The sequence below is a fragment of the Salmo salar genome, chromosome ssa25 (genome assembly GCF_905237065.1).
Source record: "Salmo salar chromosome ssa25, Ssal_v3.1, whole genome shotgun sequence".
NCBI classification, from domain to species: domain Eukaryota; kingdom Metazoa; phylum Chordata; class Actinopteri; order Salmoniformes; family Salmonidae; genus Salmo; species Salmo salar.
Genome location: NC_059466.1, coordinates 53,025,604 through 53,045,748, shown reverse-complemented (window position 1 = coordinate 53,045,748; position 20,145 = coordinate 53,025,604). Strand labels below are relative to the sequence as shown.

The 20,145-nt window shown below is 44.3% G+C and overlaps 1 protein-coding gene across 1 annotated transcript in view; it reads left to right on the top strand.

Moving 5' to 3' along the window:
- Positions 1-1,763, top strand: part of LOC106590760 (bone morphogenetic protein receptor type-2-like) — a 148,790-nt gene extending 147,027 nt beyond the window's left edge. Inside the window, 1 exon segment of the mRNA XM_045707457.1 lies at positions 1,519-1,763. Coding sequence (XP_045563413.1) covers positions 1,519-1,763 — 245 coding nt within the window.
- The last annotated feature ends 18,382 nt before the right edge of the window (positions 1,764-20,145 follow it).

Here is a 20,145-nt window from a genome sequence, read left to right as displayed (position 1 = left end):
TCCCCTACAGAACAGCAAGAGGACCTGTCCCTCCCCTACAGAACAGCAAGAGGACCTGTCCCTCCCTACAGAACAGCAAGAGGACCTGTCCCTCCCTACAGAACAGCAAGAGGACCTGTCCCTCCCCTACAGAACAGCAAGAGGACCTGTCCCTCCCTACAGAACAGCAAGAGGACCTGTCCCTCCCTACAGAACAGCAAGAGGACCTGTCCCTCCCCTACAGAACAGCAAGAGGACCTGTCCCTCCCTACAGAACAGCAAGAGGACCTGTCCCTCCCTACAGAACAGCAAGAGGACCTGTCCCTCCCTACAGAACAGCAAGAGGACCTGTCCCTCCCTACAGAACAGCAAGAGGACCTGTCCCTCCCTACAGAACAGCAAGAGGACCTGTCCCTCCCTACAGAACAGCAAGAGGACCTGTCCCTCCCTACAGAACAGCAAGAGGACCTGTCCCTCCCTACAGAACAGCAAGAGGACCTGTCCCTCCCTACAGAACAGCAAGAGGACCTGTCCCTCCCTACAGAACAACAAGAGGACCTGTCCCTCCCCTACAGAACAACAAGGACCTGTCCCTCCCCTACAGAACAACAAGAGGACCTGTCCCTCCCTACAGAACACAAAGGACCTGTCCCTGCCCTACAGAACAGCAAGAGGACCTGTCCCTCCCTACAGAACAGCAAGAGGACCTGTCCCTCCCTACAGAACAGCAAGAGGACCTGTCCCTCCCTACAGAACAGCAAGAGGACCTGTCCCTCCCCTACAGAACAGCAAGAGGACCTGTCCCTCCCTACAGAACAGCAAGAGGACCTGTCCCTCCCTACAGAACAGCAAGAGGACCTGTCCCTCCCTACAGAACAGCAAGAGGACCTGTCCCTCCCTACAGAACAGCAAGAGGACCTGTCCCTCCCTACAGAACAGCAAGAGGACCTGTCCCTCTCTACAGAACAGCAAGAGGACCTGTCCCTCCCTACAGAACAGCAAGAGGACCTGTCCCTCCCCTACAGAACAGCAAGAGGACCTGTCCCTCCCTACAGAACAGCAAGAGGACCTGTCCCTCTCTACAGAACAGCAAGAGGACCTGTCCCTCCCTACAGAACAGCAAGAGGACCTGTCCCTCTCTACAGAACAGCAAGAGGACCTGTCCCTCCCTCCCTTCAGGCTCTGCTCAAACCCTACACCCCAAACCCGATCACTCCATTCTGCCACCTCAGGTCTCTCGGCCCTCCCCAGCTCCCGTTTCAGCCCAGTCCAAGCTCTTCTCTGTCCTGGCACCCCAATGGTTGACCCCCCCCCCCCATTTTCTATCTTCTTTATTAAGGAACCATTTGGTCACTAGGATTGATATGTGAGGTTCCCACCTATCTGTCTGTAGATGAATGCACACTGTCTGTAAGTCTCTCTGGATAAGAGCGTCTGATAAATGACTAACATGTAAAACAATTTAACTATCTTGATCAGTGGGGTTTTTAATTTTCTTCTCAGGTTCTAACACCTGTCTGTACGTCTCTCTTCTCCCAGGTGACGGTTCGTCGCTGGACGGCCAGGGAGGTTCAGGTGAGAAGATCAAGCGTCGTGTCAAGACTCCGTACTCCCTGAAGAGGTGGCGCCCTTCCACCTGGGTGGTCTCCACGGATACGCAGGTTGGAGAGGTAAACAACAATGGATCCTGTCGCTCCAAGTCCTCCACTGCCGTCTACCTGGTAGAGGGTGGGACTACTACAGCTACCGTCGCCATGCCCACTGACCCCTGTGACCTGGCATGACCTGCCTGTGAACCCTGACCCCTAGAGGAGGGGGGCAGTGTGTTCCAGAAACGCCAGCTTCCTGGTTGCCAACTACACCCAGCTGACTACTTACCTTTATGTGGCCGGCTACTTCAACGACTTTAACAAATTGGGGTGCATCAGATGCCACCAAATGTGATTTTTATTTTATTTTTATTTTTTAGGGCAGAATTTGTTGCTCTAACTTCCCACACCTCCATAGCTGCCATCTTTTTTTCAGTTCGCTGGCTACATTCAATTGTTGGGAACACATTGAGGGGGCGCGGCCCTCCTTAGGCTTCGGCCATGTCTCCAATGGCACCCTATTCCCTATATATTGCACTACTTTCGACCAGGGCCGATATGTTTCATAGGGTACGTGCGTCTATTGTGAATAGGGTGCCATTTTAGACCTGTATGGCAGCATGCTCCAGTTTCCCTGGTTTCCCTGGTTTCCCTGGTTTCCTTGGTTTCCCTGGTTTCCTGGTTTCCCTGGTTTCCTGGTTTCCCTGGTTTCCCTGGTTTCCTTGGTTTCCCTGGTTTCCTTGGTTTCCCTGGTTTCCCTGGTTTCCTTGGTTTCCCTGGTTTCCCTGGTTTCCTTGGTTTCCCTGGTTTCCTTGGTTTCCCTGGTTTCCCTGGTTTCCTTGGTTTCCCTGGTTTCCCTGGTTTCCTTGGTTTCCCTGGTTTCCTTGGTTTCCCTGGTTTCCCTGGTTTCCTTGGTTTCCTTGGTTTCCCTGGTTTCCTTGGTTTCCCTGGTTTCCCTGGTTTCCTTGGTTTCCATGGTTTCCTTGGTTTCCCTGGTTTCCTTGGTTTCCCTGGTTTCCTTGGTTTCCCTGGTTTCCCTGGTTTCCCTGGTTTCCTTGGTTCAAATTCCGTCAGGAGGAGAAGAAACGATGTGACTGCAAGAGAATCAATTGTCAAGAAAGAAGCACTTATAAATTATAATATTCTTTTCTTCGCAACTTTTCTTTACTTTGAAGAACTTTTAAAACAGAATATAGATATGCAGCAACATTGGCTTTAATTGTTTCCATTATAAATGTTGTTCCACATAAATCATTGTATGTAGTATATATGGCTGTTTTTGAATTTTGAGAAGAAAAAAAAATGATGTCAATCATCTAGTGACCATGGTAACGTCATCTAGTGACCATGGTAACGACTGGTCTGAACACATTATGAGACAAGACTGATCAAGCAGGAGCAGTGGGTCTTTAAGACTGGTTTAGATGCTCATTGGTTCCCAGTAATGTTTATGCGTAGTACATTCAGTAATGTTATTTTTTTAAACATTTTATTTAACCTTTTATTTAACCAGGCAAGTCGGGTTAAGAACAAATTCTTATTTACAATGACGGCCTACACCGGTCAAACCCGAACGACGCTGGGGCCAATTGTGCGCCGCCCTATGGGACTCCCAATCACGGCCGGATGTGATACAGCCTGGATTCGAACCAGGGACTGTAGTGCACTGAGATGCAGTGGCTTAGACCTCTGCGCCACTCGGGAGCACCCTTTCTTATGCATAGTACATTCAATAATGTTTATGTATTTGTTTTAACATCAATCTGTATATCCTACGTTTTTGCAATCAACATTTTAAATGTCCAATAGGCTTTAGCGTTGAAAGTGCTTTTTAAATCATTTTTAATGGCGTTTGTATTCTTTTTTTTGCAGCGGTTTACTTCTGTTATTATTATGACATTGTAAACAGTGCACTTATTATTATCATTAGTAGTAGCTGTCCTGCTCTCTGTCACATGTCCCTGAATGAGACAGCTGTCGATAAGGATGTGGGATATCTGCTTATAAGGACATTGGAGATATCTGCAGCTCTACAAGGACATTAGAGATATCTGCATCTGTCTACAAGGACATTGGAGATATCTGCATCTGTCTACAAGGACATTGGAGATATCTGCAGCTCTACAAGGACATGAGATATCTGCAGCTCACTACAAGGACATTGGAGATATCTGCAGCTGTCTACGAGGACATTGAAGATATCTGCAGCTCTACAAGGACATTGGAGATATCTGCAGCTCTACAAGGACATTGGAGATATCTGCAGCTGTCTACGAGGACATTGGAGATATCTGCAGCTGTCTACGAGGACATTGGAGATATCTGCAGCTCTACAAGGACATTGGAGATATGTGCAGCTCACTACAAGGACATTACAGATATCTGCATCTGTCTACGAGGACATTAGAGATATCTGCATCTGTCTACAAGGACATTAGAGATATCTGCAGCTCTACAAGGACATGAGATATCTGCATCTGTCTACAAGGACATTAGAGATATCTGCATCTGTCTACAAGGACATTAGAGATATCTGCATCTGTCTACGAGGACATTAGAGATATCTGCATCTGTCTACAAGGACATTAGAGATATCTGCAGCTGTCTACAAGGACATTAGAGATATCTGCATCTGTCTACAAGGACATTAGAGATATCTGCAGCTCTACAAGGACATTAGAGATATCTGCAGCTCTACAAGGACATTAGAGATATCTGCAGCTCTACAAGGACATTAGAGATATCTGCAGCTCTACAAGGACATTAGAGATATCTGCATCTGTCTACGAGGACATTGGAGATATCTGCATCTGTCTACGAGGACATTGGATTTTGTTATGTTACATAAAGAAATTAGCGACAGTTTAAAGTCAGTCTACTCCGACAGTTTAAAGTCAGTCTACTCCGACAGTTTAAAGTCAGTCTACTCCGACAGTTTAAAGTCAGTCTACTCCGACAGTTTAAAGTCAGTCTACTCCGACAGTTTAAGAGACTCGTCATTATTCTAAACCTTTCACTGTTCTCTCTCTCTCTCTCTCTCTACCCAGTCAATCCCCTGTCTAGCTTAATAAACCAGACCAATTCTTGGTATACAGTCAGAATCAAAGCACTGCAAAAAAAAAACTTGGAAAAGTTTCCTTACAAGCCAGAATGTTGGAATACAATGACATTTGAAATTCCTTTACCGGTTATCTATCCCGGTTTGTCCTTCAGCTGGTTGAAATATCCACGGTGGTATTATTTATCAGACTTGTTAGAGAGCTGGTAAATGCCTTTGAAAACTCTTGTGACTTGGGAACATGTACTGAACCATGAAAACACCTGCAAGACTCGGGTCAGTACGCGTCGCCTGCAGGTACTTCCTATCTTGTGCACGTGCCTTTGGGTCATGAGCAAAAAAAAAATATATAGGAATTTTGCCACACACACACACACACACACACACACACACACACACACACACACACACACACACACACACACACACACACACACACACACACACACACACACACACACACACACACACACACAGACACACACACACAGAGAGAGATGTGCATTTTGAAGTCTGTTTATTAATAAACTGCATTGTTTAGAAAAGGACCCATCAGTCAGCATTTCACCTGTTAGTCTACACCTGTTAGTCTACACCTGTTATCTACACCTGTTATCTACACCTGTTATCTACACCTGTTATCTACACCTGTTAGTCTACACCTGTTATCTACACCTGTTATCTACACCTGTTATCTACACCTGTTAGTCTACACCTGTTAGTCTACATCTGTTATCTACACCTGTTAGTCTACATCTGTTATCTACACCTGTTAGTCTACATCTGTTATCTACACCTGTTAGTCTACACCTGTTAGTCTACACCTGTTAGTCTACATCTGTTATCTACACCTGTTAGTCTACACCTGTTATCTACACCTGTTATCTACACCTGTTAGTCTACACCTGTTATCTACACCTGTTAGTCTACACCTGTTATCTACACCTGTTAGTCTACACCTGTTATCTACACCTGTTATCTACACCTGTTATCTACACCTGTTATCTACACCTGTTAGTCTACATCTGTTATCTACACCTGTTAGTCTACATCTGTTATCTACACCTGTTAGTCTACACCTGTTATCTACACCTGTTATCTACACCTGTTAGTCTACACCTGTTATCTACACCTGTTAGTCTACACCTGTTATCTACACCTGTTAGTCTACACCTGTTATCTACACCTGTTAGTCTACACCTGTTATCTACACCTGTTATCTACACCTGTTATCTACACCTGTTATCTACACCTGTTAGTCTACACCTGTTAGTCTACACCTGTTATCTACACCTGTTATCTACACCTGTTAGTCTACACCTGTTATCTACACCTATTAGTCTACATCTGTTATCTACACCTGTTAGTCTACACCTGTTATCTACACCTGTTATCTACACCTGTTAGTCTACACCTGTTATCTACACCTGTTAGTCTACACCTGTTATCTACACCTGTTATCTACACCTGTTAGTCTACACCTGTTATCTACACCTGTTAGTCTACACCTGTTATCTACACCTGTTATCTACACCTGTTAGTCTACACCTGTTATCTACACCTGTTATCGACACCTGTTAGTCTACACCTGTTATCTACACCTGTTATCTTCACCTGTTATCTACACCTGTTATCTACACCTGTTATCTACACCTGTTATCTACACCTCTTAGTCTACACCTGTTATCTACACCTGTTATCTACACCTGTTAGTCTACACCTGTTATCTACACCTATTAGTCTACATCTGTTATCTACACCTGTTAGTCTACATCTGTTATCTACACCTGTTATCTACACCTGTTATCTACACCTCTTAGTCTACACCTGTTATCTACACCTGTTATCTACACCTGTTAGTCTACACCTGTTAAACTGTATCTACACCTGTTATCTACACCTGTTATCTACACCTGTTAGTCTACACCTGTTATCTACACCTGTTAGTCTACACCTGTTATCTACACCTGTTAGTCTACATCTGTTATCTACACCTGTTAGTCTACACCTGTTATCTACACCTGTTATCTACAAAAAGACCTAATAACACTGGATTGATTCGATAACTGTGGATATTTTGTCTTAGATTTCACCCAGCTGAAGGACCAACCCTATGGACAATCTGCAGATTAAGTTCAAATATAATTGTATTAAACATTCTTGACTGACAAGGGATGTTCAGGGTTTTTTTTTTCCTTATGTAAATGTGCATAGCTGTGCTGTACGTAGACACTCAGTCCTCTGCTCTATATTCACCATGCTCTAGTCTAGTCTAATGGAGGAGGGTTAACAGACAGTCCTCTACTCTATATTCACCATGCTCTAGTCTAGTCTACTGGAGGAGGGTTAACAGTCAGTCCTCTACTCTATATTCACCATGCTCTAGTCTAGACTACTGGAGGAGGGTTAACAGACAGTCAGTCCTCTACTCTATATTCACCATGCTCTAGTCTAGACTACTGGAGGAGGGTTAACAGTCAGTCCTCTACTCTATATTCACCATGCTCTAGTCTAGTCTAGACTACTGGAGGAGGGTTAACAGACAGTCAGTCCTCTACTCTATATTCACCATGCTCTAGTCTAGACTACTGGAGGAGGGTTAACAGTCAGTCCTCTACTCTATATTCACCATGCTCTAGTCTAGACTACTGGAGGAGGGTTAACAGTCAGTCCTCTACTCTATATTCACCATGCTCTAGTCTAGACTACTGGAGGAGGGTTAACAGTCAGTCCTCTACTCTATATTCACCATGCTCTAGTCTAGTCTACTGGAGGAGGGTTAACAGTCAGTCAGTCCTCTACTCTATATTCACCATGCTCTAGTCTAGACTACTGGAGGAGGGTTAACAGACAGTCAGTCCTCTACTCTATATTCACCATGCTCTAGTCTAGTCTACTGGAGGAGGGTTAACAGTCAGTCCTCTGCTCTATATTCACCATGCTCTAGTCTAGACTACTGGAGGAGGGTTAACAGCCAGTCCTCTACTCTATATTCACCATGCTCTAGTCTAGTCTACTGGAGGAGGGTTAACAGACAGTCAGTCCTCTACTCTATATTCACCATGCTCTAGTCTAGTCTAGACTACTGGAGGAGGGTTAACAGTCAGTCCTCTACTCTATATTCACCATGCTCTAGTCTAGACTACTGGAGGAGGGTTAACAGACAGTCCTCTACTCTATATTCACCATGCTCTAGTCTAGTCTAGACTACTGGAGGAGGGTTAACAGTCAGTCCTCTACTCTATATTCACCATGCTCTAGTCTAGACTACTGGAGGAGGGTTAACAGACAGTCAGTCCTCTGCTCTATATTCACCATGCTCTAGTCTAGTCTACTGGAGGAGGGTTAACAGTCAGTCCTCTACTCTATATTCACCATGCTCTAGTCTAGACTACTGGAGGAGGGTTAACAGTCAGTCCTCTACTCTATATTCACCATGCTCTAGTCTAGTCTAGACTACTGGAGGGTTAACAGCCAGTCCTCTACTCTATATTCACCATGCTCTAGTCTAGACTACTGGAGGAGGGTTAACAGACAGTCAGTCCTCTACTCTATATTCACCATGCTCTAGTCTAGTCTACTGGAGGAGGGTTAACAGACAGTCAGTCCTCTACTCTATATTCACCATGCTCTAGTCTAGTCTACTGGAGGAGGGTTAACAGACAGTCAGTCCTCTGCTCTATATTCACCATGCTCTAGTCTAGTCTACTGGAGGAGGGTTAACAGACAGTCAGTCCTCTACTCTATATTCACCATGCTCTAGTCTAGTCTACTGGAGGAGGGTTAACAGTCAGTCAGTCCTCTACTCTATATTCACCATGCTCTAGTCTAGACTACTGGAGGAGGGTTAACAGACAGTCAGTCCTCTGCTCTATATTCACCATGCTCTAGTCTAGACTACTGGAGGAGGGTTAACAGACAGTCAGTCCTCTGCTCTATATTCACCATGCTCTAGTCTAGACTACTGGAGGAGGGTTAACAGTCAGTCCTCTACTCTATATTCACCATGCTCTAGTCTAGTCTACTGGAGGAGGGTTAACAAACAGTCAGTCCTCTACTCTATATTCACCATGCTCTAGTCTAGACTACTGGAGGAGGGTTAACAGTCAGTCCTCTACTCTATATTCACCATGCTCTAGTCTAGACTACTGGAGGAGGGTTAACAAACAGTCAGTCCTCTACTCTATATTCACCATGCTCTAGTCTAGACTACTGGAGGAGGGTTAACAGTCAGTCCTCTACTCTATATTCACCATGCTCTAGTCTAGTCTACTGGAGGAGGGTTAACAGCCAGTCCTCTACTCTATATTCACCATGCTCTAGTCTAGACTACTGGAGGAGTGTTAACAGACAGTCAGTCCTCTACTCTATATTCACCATGCTCTAGTCTAGACTAGACTACTGGAGGAGTGTTAACAGACAGTCAGTCCTCTACTCTATATTCACCATGCTCTAGTCTAGACTACTGGAGGAGGGTTAACAGTCAGTCCTCTGCTCTATATTCACCATGCTCTAGTCTAGACTACTGGAGGAGGGTTAACAGACAGTCAGTCCTCTGCTCTATAGTCACCATGCTCTAGTCTAGACTACTGGAGGAGGGTTAACAGTCAGTCCTCTACTCTATATTCACCATGCTCTAGTCTAGTCTACTGGAGGAGGGTTAACAGTCAGTCCTCTACTCTATATTCACCATGCTCTAGTCTAGTCTAGACTACTGGAGGAGGGTTAACAGACAGTCCTCTACTCTATATTCACCATGCTCTAGTCTAGACTACTGGAGGAGGGTTAACAGACAGTCAGTCCTCTACTCTATATTCACCATGCTCTAGTCTAGACTACTGGAGGAGGGTTAACAGACAGTCAGTCCTCTACTCTATATTCACCATGCTCTAGTCTAGTCTACTGGAGGAGGGTTAACAGTCAGTCAGTCCTCTACTCTATATTCACCATGCTCTAGTCTAGACTACTGGAGGAGGGTTAACAGTCAGTCCTCTACTCTATATTCACCATGCTCTAGTCTAGTCTACTGGAGGAGGGTTAACAGTCAGTCCTCTACTCTATATTCACCATGCTCTAGTCTAGTCTACTGGAGGAGGGTTAACAGACAGTCAGTCCTCTACTCTATATTCACCATGCTCTAGTCTAGACTACTGGAGGAGGGTTAACAGTCAGTCCTCTACTCTATATTCACCATGCTCTAGTCTAGTCTAGACTACTGGAGGGTTAACAGTCAGTCCTCTACTCTATATTCACCATGCTCTAGTCTAGTCTACTGGAGGAGGGTTAACAGACAGTCCTCTGCTCTATATTCACCATGCTCTAGTCTAGACTACTGGAGGAGGGTTAACAGCCAGTCAGTCCTCTACTCTATATTCACCATGCTCTAGTCTAGACTACTGGAGGAGTGTTACTAGACAAATTGGACACGTCAGCTGGCTAGTGGATTGGGTAACGTCATTCTATCCCACATTCCATTTCAGCTGAGCCATGAACAGAACTGTAAATTACTACTAATTTATAGCTACGTAAACCTACATGCTACCCACCAACATATCTGAAACGTATAAAATGTAAACTACCCTACAATAAACTGTTAACTTTGGAAAGTTTTATCCAATCTACCTATTGTTAAATGTGTTTTTGCTTTGGAGAGGAGAGAGTTCTCTGAATGTTCTATTCAAATGTTACGGTAAACATTCTCCACTTTTTGATGTGTCAGGGTTCTGTTCTCTTGATGTGTCAGGGTTCTGTTCTCTTGATGTGTCAGGGTTCTGTTCTCTTGATGTGTCAGGGTTCTGTTCTCTTGATGTGTCAGGGTTCTGTTCTCTTGATGTGTCAGGGTTCTGTTCTCTTGATGTGTCAGGGTTCTGTTCTCTTGATGTGTCAGGGTTCTGTTCTCTTGATGTGTCAGGGTTCTGTTCTCTTGATGTGTCAGGGTTCTGTTCTCTTGATGTGTCAGGGTTCTGTTCTCTTGATGTGTCAGGGTTCTGTTCTCTTGATGTGTCAGGGTTCTGTTCTCTTGATGTGTCAGGGTTCTGTTCTCTTGATGTGTCAGGGTTCTGTTCTCTTGATGTGTCAGGGTTCTCCTCTCTTGATGTGTCAGGGTTCTGTTCTCTTGATGTGTCAGGGTTCTGTTCTGTTGATGTGTCAGAGTTCTGTTCTCTTGACGTGTCAGGGTTCTGTTCTCTTGATGTGTCAGGGTTCTGTTCTCTTGATGTGTCAGGGTTCTGTTCTCTTGATGTGTCAGGGTTCTCTTGATGTGTCAGGGTTCTGTTCTCTTGATGTGTCAGGGTTCTGTTCTCTTGACGTGTCAGGGTTCTGTTCTCTTGATGTGTCAGGGTTCTGTTCTCTTGACGTGTCAGGGTTCTGTTCTCTTGATGTGTCAGGGTTCTGTTCTCTTGATGTGTCAGGGTTCTGTTCTCTTGATGTGTCAGAGTTCTGTTCTCTTGATGTGTCAGGGTTCTGTTCTCTTGATGTGTCAGGGTTCTGTTCTCTTGATGTGTCAGGGTTCTGTTCTCTTGATGTGTCAGGGTTCTGTTCTCTTGATGTGTCAGGGTTCTGTTCTCTTGATGTGTCAGGGTTCTGTTCTCTTGACGTGTCAGGGTTCTCTTGATGTGTCAGAGTTCTGTTCTCTTGATGTGTCAGGGTTCTCCTCTCTTGAAGATTGATGTTGGAGACGACAACTAAAGCCAAATCCCAAGTATTTTTTAATTTTTTTAATTTTTTTGTTACATTTTCAACAATACTACGATGTAAAATCAATCAAAATGTTTCTCTTCTGTTGACATTTGTGAGCACCTGTTTCTCCTCGTCTGGTATATAGCTGCCTAAATCCCATTGTTTTATTCCATTGAGGACTACCCCCCACAGTGGGCCGCAAGTGTTTTATGTTCACGTCAACTCTAGTGTTATTGTGTTTCCAGCACTGGGGTAAATCCTCATTGGCAATGCGACACTAATGTGTTTATGTATTATAGACTCACCTCTTTGGTGTAAGTAATTGTGTGTATATAGATAGTGCAGTTACTTAGATAATACTATACATACTGCAACATACAAGTGTCTTCAGAAAAAAATTCATACCCCTTGACTTATTCCACATTTTGTTTTACAGTCTGAATTCAAAATGGATTAAATATTGATTTTAATAATATTGATTAAATATTCACCAATCGACACACCTCATAATGACAAATTGAAAACGTGTTTTTTTTAAATGTTTGCAAATACTGACTAGAATACTTTGTAGAAACAATGATTACACCTGTGAGTCTTTCTGGGTAATTCTCTAAGAGCTTTGCACACCTGGATTGTACAATATTTGCCCATTTATTCTTTTTACAATTTTTCAAGCTCAAGTTGATTGTTGATCATTGTTAGACAATAATGTTGAGGTCTTGCCATGGATTTTCAAGCTGATTTAAGTCAAAACTGTAAATAGGCCACTCGGGGACATTCAATGTCATCTTGGTAAGCAACTCCAGTGTAGATTTAGCCTTGTGTTTTAGGTTATTGTCCTGCTGAAAGGTGAATTCATTTCCCCAGTGTCTATTGAAACACAGACTGAACCAGGTTTTCCTCTATACCGTTTATTTTTATCCTAAAAACTCCCTAGTCCTTACCAATGACAAGCATACCCATAACATGATGCAGCCACCGCCATGCTTGAAAATATGAAGTGGTACTGAGTGATGTGTTGTGTTGGATTTGCCCCAAACAAAACACTTTGTATTCAGGACAAAAAGTGAATTTCTTTGCCATAATGTTTTCAGTATTACTTATAACTGTTTTAAATTCACCAATGGCCTCATGGTGAAAACCCTGAGCGGTTTCCTTCCTCTCCGGCAACTGAGTTAGGAAGGACGCCTGTATCTTTGTAGTGACTGGGTGTATTGATACACCATCCAAAGCCTAATTATAACTTCACCTTGCTCAAAGGGATATTAAACATTTTACCCATCTACCAATCGGTGCCCTTCTTTGCGAGGCATTGGAAAACCTCCCTGGTCTTTGTGGTTGAATCTGTGTTTGAAATTCCCTGCTGGACTGAGGGACCTTCCAGATAATTGTATGTGTGGGGTACAGAGACGAGGTAGTCATTCAAACATAATGTTAAACACTGTTATTGAACACGGGATGAGTCCATGCAACTTATTATGCCATTTGTTAAGGAGATATTTACTCTTAAACTTATTTATGCTTGCCATAAAGGGGTTATATACTTGTTTACTTATTCAAGATATTTCAGTTTAAAATGTTTTATTAATTTACAAAAAAAATCTACTTACAAAATTCCACTTTGACATTATGGGATATTGTGTGTAGATCTCAATTTAATAAATGTTCATTTTAAATTCAGGCTGTAAACCATTTTTAAATTCAGGCTGTAAACCATTTTTAAATTCAGGCTGTAAACCATTTTTAAATTCAGGCTGTAAACCATTTTTAAATTCAGGCTGTAAACCATTTTTAAATTCAGGCTGTAAACCATTTTAAATTCAAGCTGTAAGAACACAATGTGGAAGAGAAGGGTGTGAAGACTTTCTGAAAGCCACTGTACATACAACCATTGCTATGGGACCAAGAACATTGCTGCAGTACTGTGATGTTTTTTTTTAGCACAGTTATTTATACTGTATCACTGTATATATATATATATATATATATATATATATATATATACGCCACTCAGAAAGCATGCAGGATATTATTAAGTTTGTTACGGTAAGATCATAAATGAACCGTATGAAATAAAGATGAGAGGAATATTAAACAGGGATTTTACTACTGAGGAAGTAATGTGGTTGTATGACTAATTTGGACAAGGACTGCCTAGATATATACATTATTCGTCACTGACTCCGTCCAATCTTCATCCCATATTAAGTATGGTATTATGGATCCTCCCTTTTTCTACCCTACTCAGTGATATTCTGATATAACAATGTCATATTTAAGTCAGGAACTATTGACTGACGCAGACTGACTATCCTAAGGCTTTGTGAACTTTTGAGTGCTGTACTTTTTAATATGCATAAAAAATAAAAAAAAGGTTACTTTACAATACATTACACTACTGTATCCATCACTAAAATCCATTCACATCTTAACAACGACAACAAGTGAAAAGAAAAATGACTTGAAACGGGATTGAAGAGCGGGTCCAGGGTGTTTGTCGAATGTGTTGTTGTGGTTTTAGTGAACTGTTTGTCAAATGGCATCCTACTCCTCATACTGTATAGTGCACTACTTTTGACCAGGGCCCATAGAACTCAGGGCCCATAGAGCTCAGGGCCCAAAGAACTCAGGGCCCATAGAACTCAGGGCCCATAGAGCTCAGGGCCCATAGAACTCAGGGCCCATAGAGCTCAGGGCCCATAGAGCTCAGGGCCCATAGAACTCAGGGCCCATAGAACTCAGGGCCCATAGAGCTCAGGGCCCATAGAGCTCAGGGCCCATAGAGCTCAGGGCCCATAGAACTCAGGGCCCATAGAGCTCAGGGCCCATAGAGCTCAGGGCCCATAGAGCTCAGGGCCCATAGAGCTCAGGGCCCATAGAGCTTAGGGCCATAGGGGTTAGGGCCCATAGGGGTTAGGGCCCATAGAGCTCAGGGCCCATAGAGCTCAGGGCCCATAGGGTTCAGGTCAAAAGTAGTGCACTACATGGGGAATAAGTATGGTGCCATTTGGGGGACACAATTCATGTTGAAGTAGATGGTTTCCTTCAGAGCTCTGGCCCTGTATCTCTGCTTAGCCCTAAAAGCGACTCTGTTTTCTATTGAAGTTTGTAAAATAAGCGCTTTGAAATAAAAGAACAAATGATATCTCATACTCTAGCCTGCTCTGAAAATGTTTAAAAATGCAATTTCGATGAAAGAAAGCTTGCATTACATTACTCCGTTGATTAAAGATGATATTACTGAGAATAGATTTGTTCATGTCAATTGACTTCTTTACTTCGATTGTTTCCCAAATGGCACTCTATTCTCTTCATAGCGCACTACTTTTGACTAGAGCACTATGGACCCCGGTCAAAAGTAGTGCACTTTGTAGGGAATAGGGTGCCATTTGGGTTGCTCACATGAATAAGCCTTGTGTTTTGATTGTGTAACTGAAGGTCAGGGCTGTAGTTGATTCCTGCACTAGTAGACCTCATCCTACACTAGTAGACCTCATCCTACCCTCATCCTGCACTAGTAGACCTCATCCTACCCTCATCCTACACTAGTAGACCTCATCCTACACTAGTAGACCTCATCCTACCCTCATCCTACACTAGTAGACCTCATCCTACACTAGTAGACCTCATCCTACCCTCATCCTGCACTAGTAGACCTCATCCTACCCTCATCCTACACTAGTAGACCTCATCCTACCCTCATCCTGCACTAGTAGACCTCATCCTACCCTCATCCTACACTAGTAGACCTCATCCTACACTAGTAGACCTCATCCTACACTAGTAGACCTCATCCTGCACTAGTAGACCTCATTCTACCCTCATCCTACACTAGTAGACCTCATCCTACCCTCATCCTACACTAGTAGACCTCATCCTACCCTCATGCTACACTAGTAGACATCCTGCACTAGTAGACCTCAATCTACCCTCATCCTACACTAGTAGACCTCATCCTACACTAGTAAACCTCAACCTACCCTCATACTACACTAGTAGACCTCATCCTACACTAGTAGACCTCATCCTGCACTAGTAGACCTCATCCTACACTAGTAGACCTCATCCTACACTAGTAGACCTCATCCTGCAGTAGTAGACCTCATACTACCCTCATCCTACACTAGTAGACCTCATCCTGCCCTAGTAGACCTCATCCTACCCTAGTAGACCTCATCCTACCCTCATCCTGCACTAGTAGACCTCATCCTGCACTAGTAGACCTCATCCTACCCTCATCCTGCACTAGTAGACCTCATCCTACCCTCATCCTACACTAGTAGACCTCATCCTACACTAGTAGACCTCATCCTACCCTCATCCTACACTAGTAGACCTCATCCTACCCTCATCCTACACTAGTAGACCTCATCCTGCACAAGTAGACCTCATCCTACACTAGTAGACCTCATTCTGCCCTAGTAGACCTCATCCTGCACTAGTAGACCTCATCCTACACTAGTAGACCTCATTCTACCCTCATCCTGCACTAGTAGACCTCATCCTGCACTAGTAGACCTCATCCTGCACTAGTAGACCTCATCCTGCACTAGTAGACCTCATTCTACTAACCTCATCCTACACTAGTAGACCTCATCCTACCCTCATCCTACACTAGTAGACCTCATCCTACCCTCATCCTACACTAGTAGACATCCTGCACTAGTAGACCTCAATCTACCCTCATCCTACACTAGTAGACCTCATCCTACACTAGTAAACCTCAACCTACCCTCATCCTACACTAGTAGACCTCATCCTACACTAGTAGACCTCATCCTGCACTAGTAGACCTCATCCTACACTAGTAGACCTCATCCTACACTAGTAGACCTCATCCTGCACTAGTAGACCTCATCCTACACTAGTAGACCTCATCCTGCACTAGTAGACCTCATCCTGCCCTAGTAGACCTCATCCTACCCTAGTAGACCTCATCCTACCCTCATCCTGCACTAGTAGACCTCATCCTGCACTAGTAGACCTCATCCTACCCTCATCCTGCACTAGTAGACCTCATCCTACCCTCATCCTACACTAGTAGACCTCATCCTACACTAGTAGACCTCATCCTACCCTCATCCTGCACTAGTAGACCTCATCCTACCCTCATCCTACACTAGTAGACCTCATCCTACACTAGTAGACCTCATCCTACCCTCATCCTACACTAGTAGACCTCATCCTGCACAAGTAGACCTCATCCTGCACTAGTAGACCTCATCCTGCACTAGTAGACCTCATCCTACCCTCATCCTACACTAGTAGACCTCATCCTGCACAAGTAGACCTCATCCTGCACTAGTAGACCTCATCCTACACTAGTAGACCTCATCCTGCACTAGTAGACCTCATTCTACCCTCATCCTGCACTAGTAGACCTCATTCTACCCTCATCCTGCACTAGTAGACCTCATCCTGCACTAGTAGACCTCATCCTGCACTAGTAGACCTCATCCTACACTAGTAGACCTCATCCTACCCTAGTAGACCTCATCCTACACTAGTAGACCTCATCCTACCCTAGTAGACCTCATCCTACCCTCATCCTACACTAGTAGACCTCATCCTACACTAGTAGACCTCATTCTACCCTCATCCTACACTAGTAGACCTCATCCTGCACTAGTAGACCTCATCCTGCACTAGTAGACCTCATCCTACACTAGTAGACCTCATCCTACACTAGTAGACCTCATTCTGCACTAGTAGACCTCATTCTGCACTAGTAGACCTCATTCTGCACTAGTAGACCTCATCCTGCATGATGTGGGCCTCATGTACAGCTGTACCAAGGCTATATTTTTGGAATTATAAGATTCTCAGCCAAACAGAACTGCAACAACAAAGGTGTTTTTAAATCCGTAAAATGTTTCCACTATGAGTATCTCAAAAATGTTAAAATGTTTCAGATTTGTTGTGACACAGTTTTAGGTAAATTATTTGTCAATTTTACGTTCTTCCCTCTGGTGTAGCTGGTCTGAGGAGGAGACGTAAATGCCTGGGCCTAAACACACCAGGTAATACTGATGGAAGGGGAAGAAATGTGGGGTGTAATGAGCGGAAATGACCAGACCACAACGTTAGCCCTCAGGGGATGTTTAGTAAAGTAATTAAATAAACAATATAAAAACACCCATAAAGAATCAGTAAGAAAACAACCACAAACAGGGAAGGTAAGAGAAGGGAAGGTAAGAGAAGGGAAGAGAAGGGAAGGGAAGGGAAGGGAAGGGAAGAGAAGGGAAGGTAAGGGAAGGGAAGAGAAGGGAAGGGGGGTAAGAGAAGGGAAGGTAAGAGAAGAGAAGGTAAGAGAAGAGAAGGTAAGAGAAGGGAAGGTAAGGAAGAGAAGGGAAGGGAAGAGAAGGGAAGGTAAGAGAAGAGAAGGTAAGAGAAGGGAAGGTAAGAGAAGGAAGAAGAGAAGGGAAGGTAAGAGAAGAGAAGGTAAGAGAAGGGAAGGTAAGAGAAGGGAAGGGAAGAGAAGGGAAGGTAAGAGAAGGGAAGGTAAGAGAAGGGAAGGTAAGAGAAGGGAAGGGAAGAGAAGGGGGGTAAGAGAAGGGAAGGGAAGGTAAGAGAAGGGAAGGTAAGAGAAGGGGGTAAGAGAAGGGAAGGGAAGGTAAGAGAAGGGAAGGTAAGAGAAGAGAAGGGAAGGTAAGAGAAGGGAAGGTAAGAGAAGGGAAGGTAAGAGAAGGGAAGGTAAGAGAAGGGAAGGGAAGGTAAGAGAAGGGAAGGTAAGAGAAGGGAAGGGAAGGTAAGAGAACGGAAAGTAATGAAAATAAACAAAAAGGTCCCTCGTCTTCTACACACCTAATCCTTCCTAACACACTCTAAACCCCCTAACCCACTGTCCTACCTGGTTCCTAATCCTTCCTAACACACTCTAAACCCCTAACCCACTGTCCTACCTGGTTCCTAATCCTTCCTAACACACTCTAAACCCCCTATCCCACTGTCCTACCTGGTTCCTAATCCTTCCTAACACACTCTAAACCCTAACCCACTGTCCTACCTGGTTCCTAATCCTTCCTAACACACTCTAAAACCCCTAACCCACTGTCCTACCTGGTTCCTAATCCTTCCTAACACACTCTAAACCCCCTAACCCACTGTCCTACCTGGTTCCTAATCCTTCCTAACACACTCTAAACCCCAAACCCACTGTCCTACCTGGTTCCTAATCCTTCCTAACACACTCTAAACCCCTAACCCACTGTCCTACCTGGTTCCTAATCCTTCCTAACACACTCTAAAACCCCTAACCCACTGTCCTACCTGGTTCCTAATCCTTCCTAACACACTCTAAACCCTAACCCACTGTCCTACCTGGTTCCTAATCCTTCCTAACACACTCTAAACCCCTAACCCACTGTCCTACCTGGTTCCTAATCCTTCCTAACACACTCTAAACCCCTAACCCACTGTCCTACCTGGTTCCTAATCCTTCCTAACACACTCTAAAACCCCTAACCCACTGTCCTACCTGGTTCCTAATCCTTCCTAACACACTCTAAACCCCTAACCCACTGTCCTACCTGGTTCCTAATCCTTCCTAACACACTCTAAACCCCTAACCCACTGTCCTACCTGGTTCCTAATCCTTCCTAACACACTCTAAACCCCTAACCCACTGTCCTACCTGGTTCCTAATCCTTCCTAACACACTCTAAAACCCCTAACCCACTGTACTACCTGGTTCCTAATCCTTCCTAACACACTCTAAAACCCCTAACCCACTGTCCTACCTGGTTCCTAATCCTTCCTAACACACTCTAAAACCCCTAACCCACTGTCCTACCTGGTTCCTAATCCTTCCTAACACACTCTAAACCCCCTAACCCACTGTCCTACCTGGTTCCTAATCCTTCCTAACACACTCTAAACCCCTAACCCACTGTCCTACCTGGTTCCTAATCCTTCCTAACACACTCTAAACCCCCTAACCCACTGTCCTACCTGGTTCCTAATCCTTCCTAACACACTCTAAACCCTAACCCACTGTCCTACCTGGTTCCTAATCCTTCCTAACACACTCTAAACCCTAACCCACTGTCCTACCTGGTTCCTAATCCTTCCTAACACACTCTAAAACCCCTAACCCACTGTCCTACCTGGTTCCTAATCCTTCCTAACACACTCTAAACCCCTAACCCACTGTCCTACCTGGTTCCTAATCCTTCCTAACACACTCTAAAACCCCTAACCCACTGTCCTACCTGGTTCCTAATCCTTCCTAACACACTCTAAAACCCCTAACCCACTGTCCTACCTGGTTCCTAATCCTTCCCTAACCCACTGTCCTACCTGGTTCCTAATCCTTCCTAACACACTCTAAAACCCCTAACCCACTGTCCTACCTGGTTCCTAATCCTTCCTAACACACTCTAAACCCCTAACCCACTGTCCTACCTGGTTCCTAATCCTTCCTAACACACTCTGAAACCCCTAACCCACTGTCCTACCTGGTTCCTAATCCTTCCTAACACACTCTAACCCCCTAACCCACTGTCCTACCTGGTTCCTAATCCTTCCTAACACACTCTAAACCCCTAACCCACTGTCCTACCTGGTTCCTAATCCTTCCTAACACACTCTAAAACCCCTAACCCACTGTCCTACCTGGTTCCTAATCCTTCCTAACACACTCTAAAACCCCTAACCCACTGTCCTACCTGGTTCCTAATCCTTCCTAACACACTCTAAACCCCTAACCCACTGTCCTACCTGGTTCCTAATCCTTCCTAACACACTCTAAACCCCTAACCCACTGTCCTACCTGGTTCCTAATCCTTCCTAACACACTCTAAACCCCTAACCCACTGTCCTACCTGGTTCCTAATCCTTCCT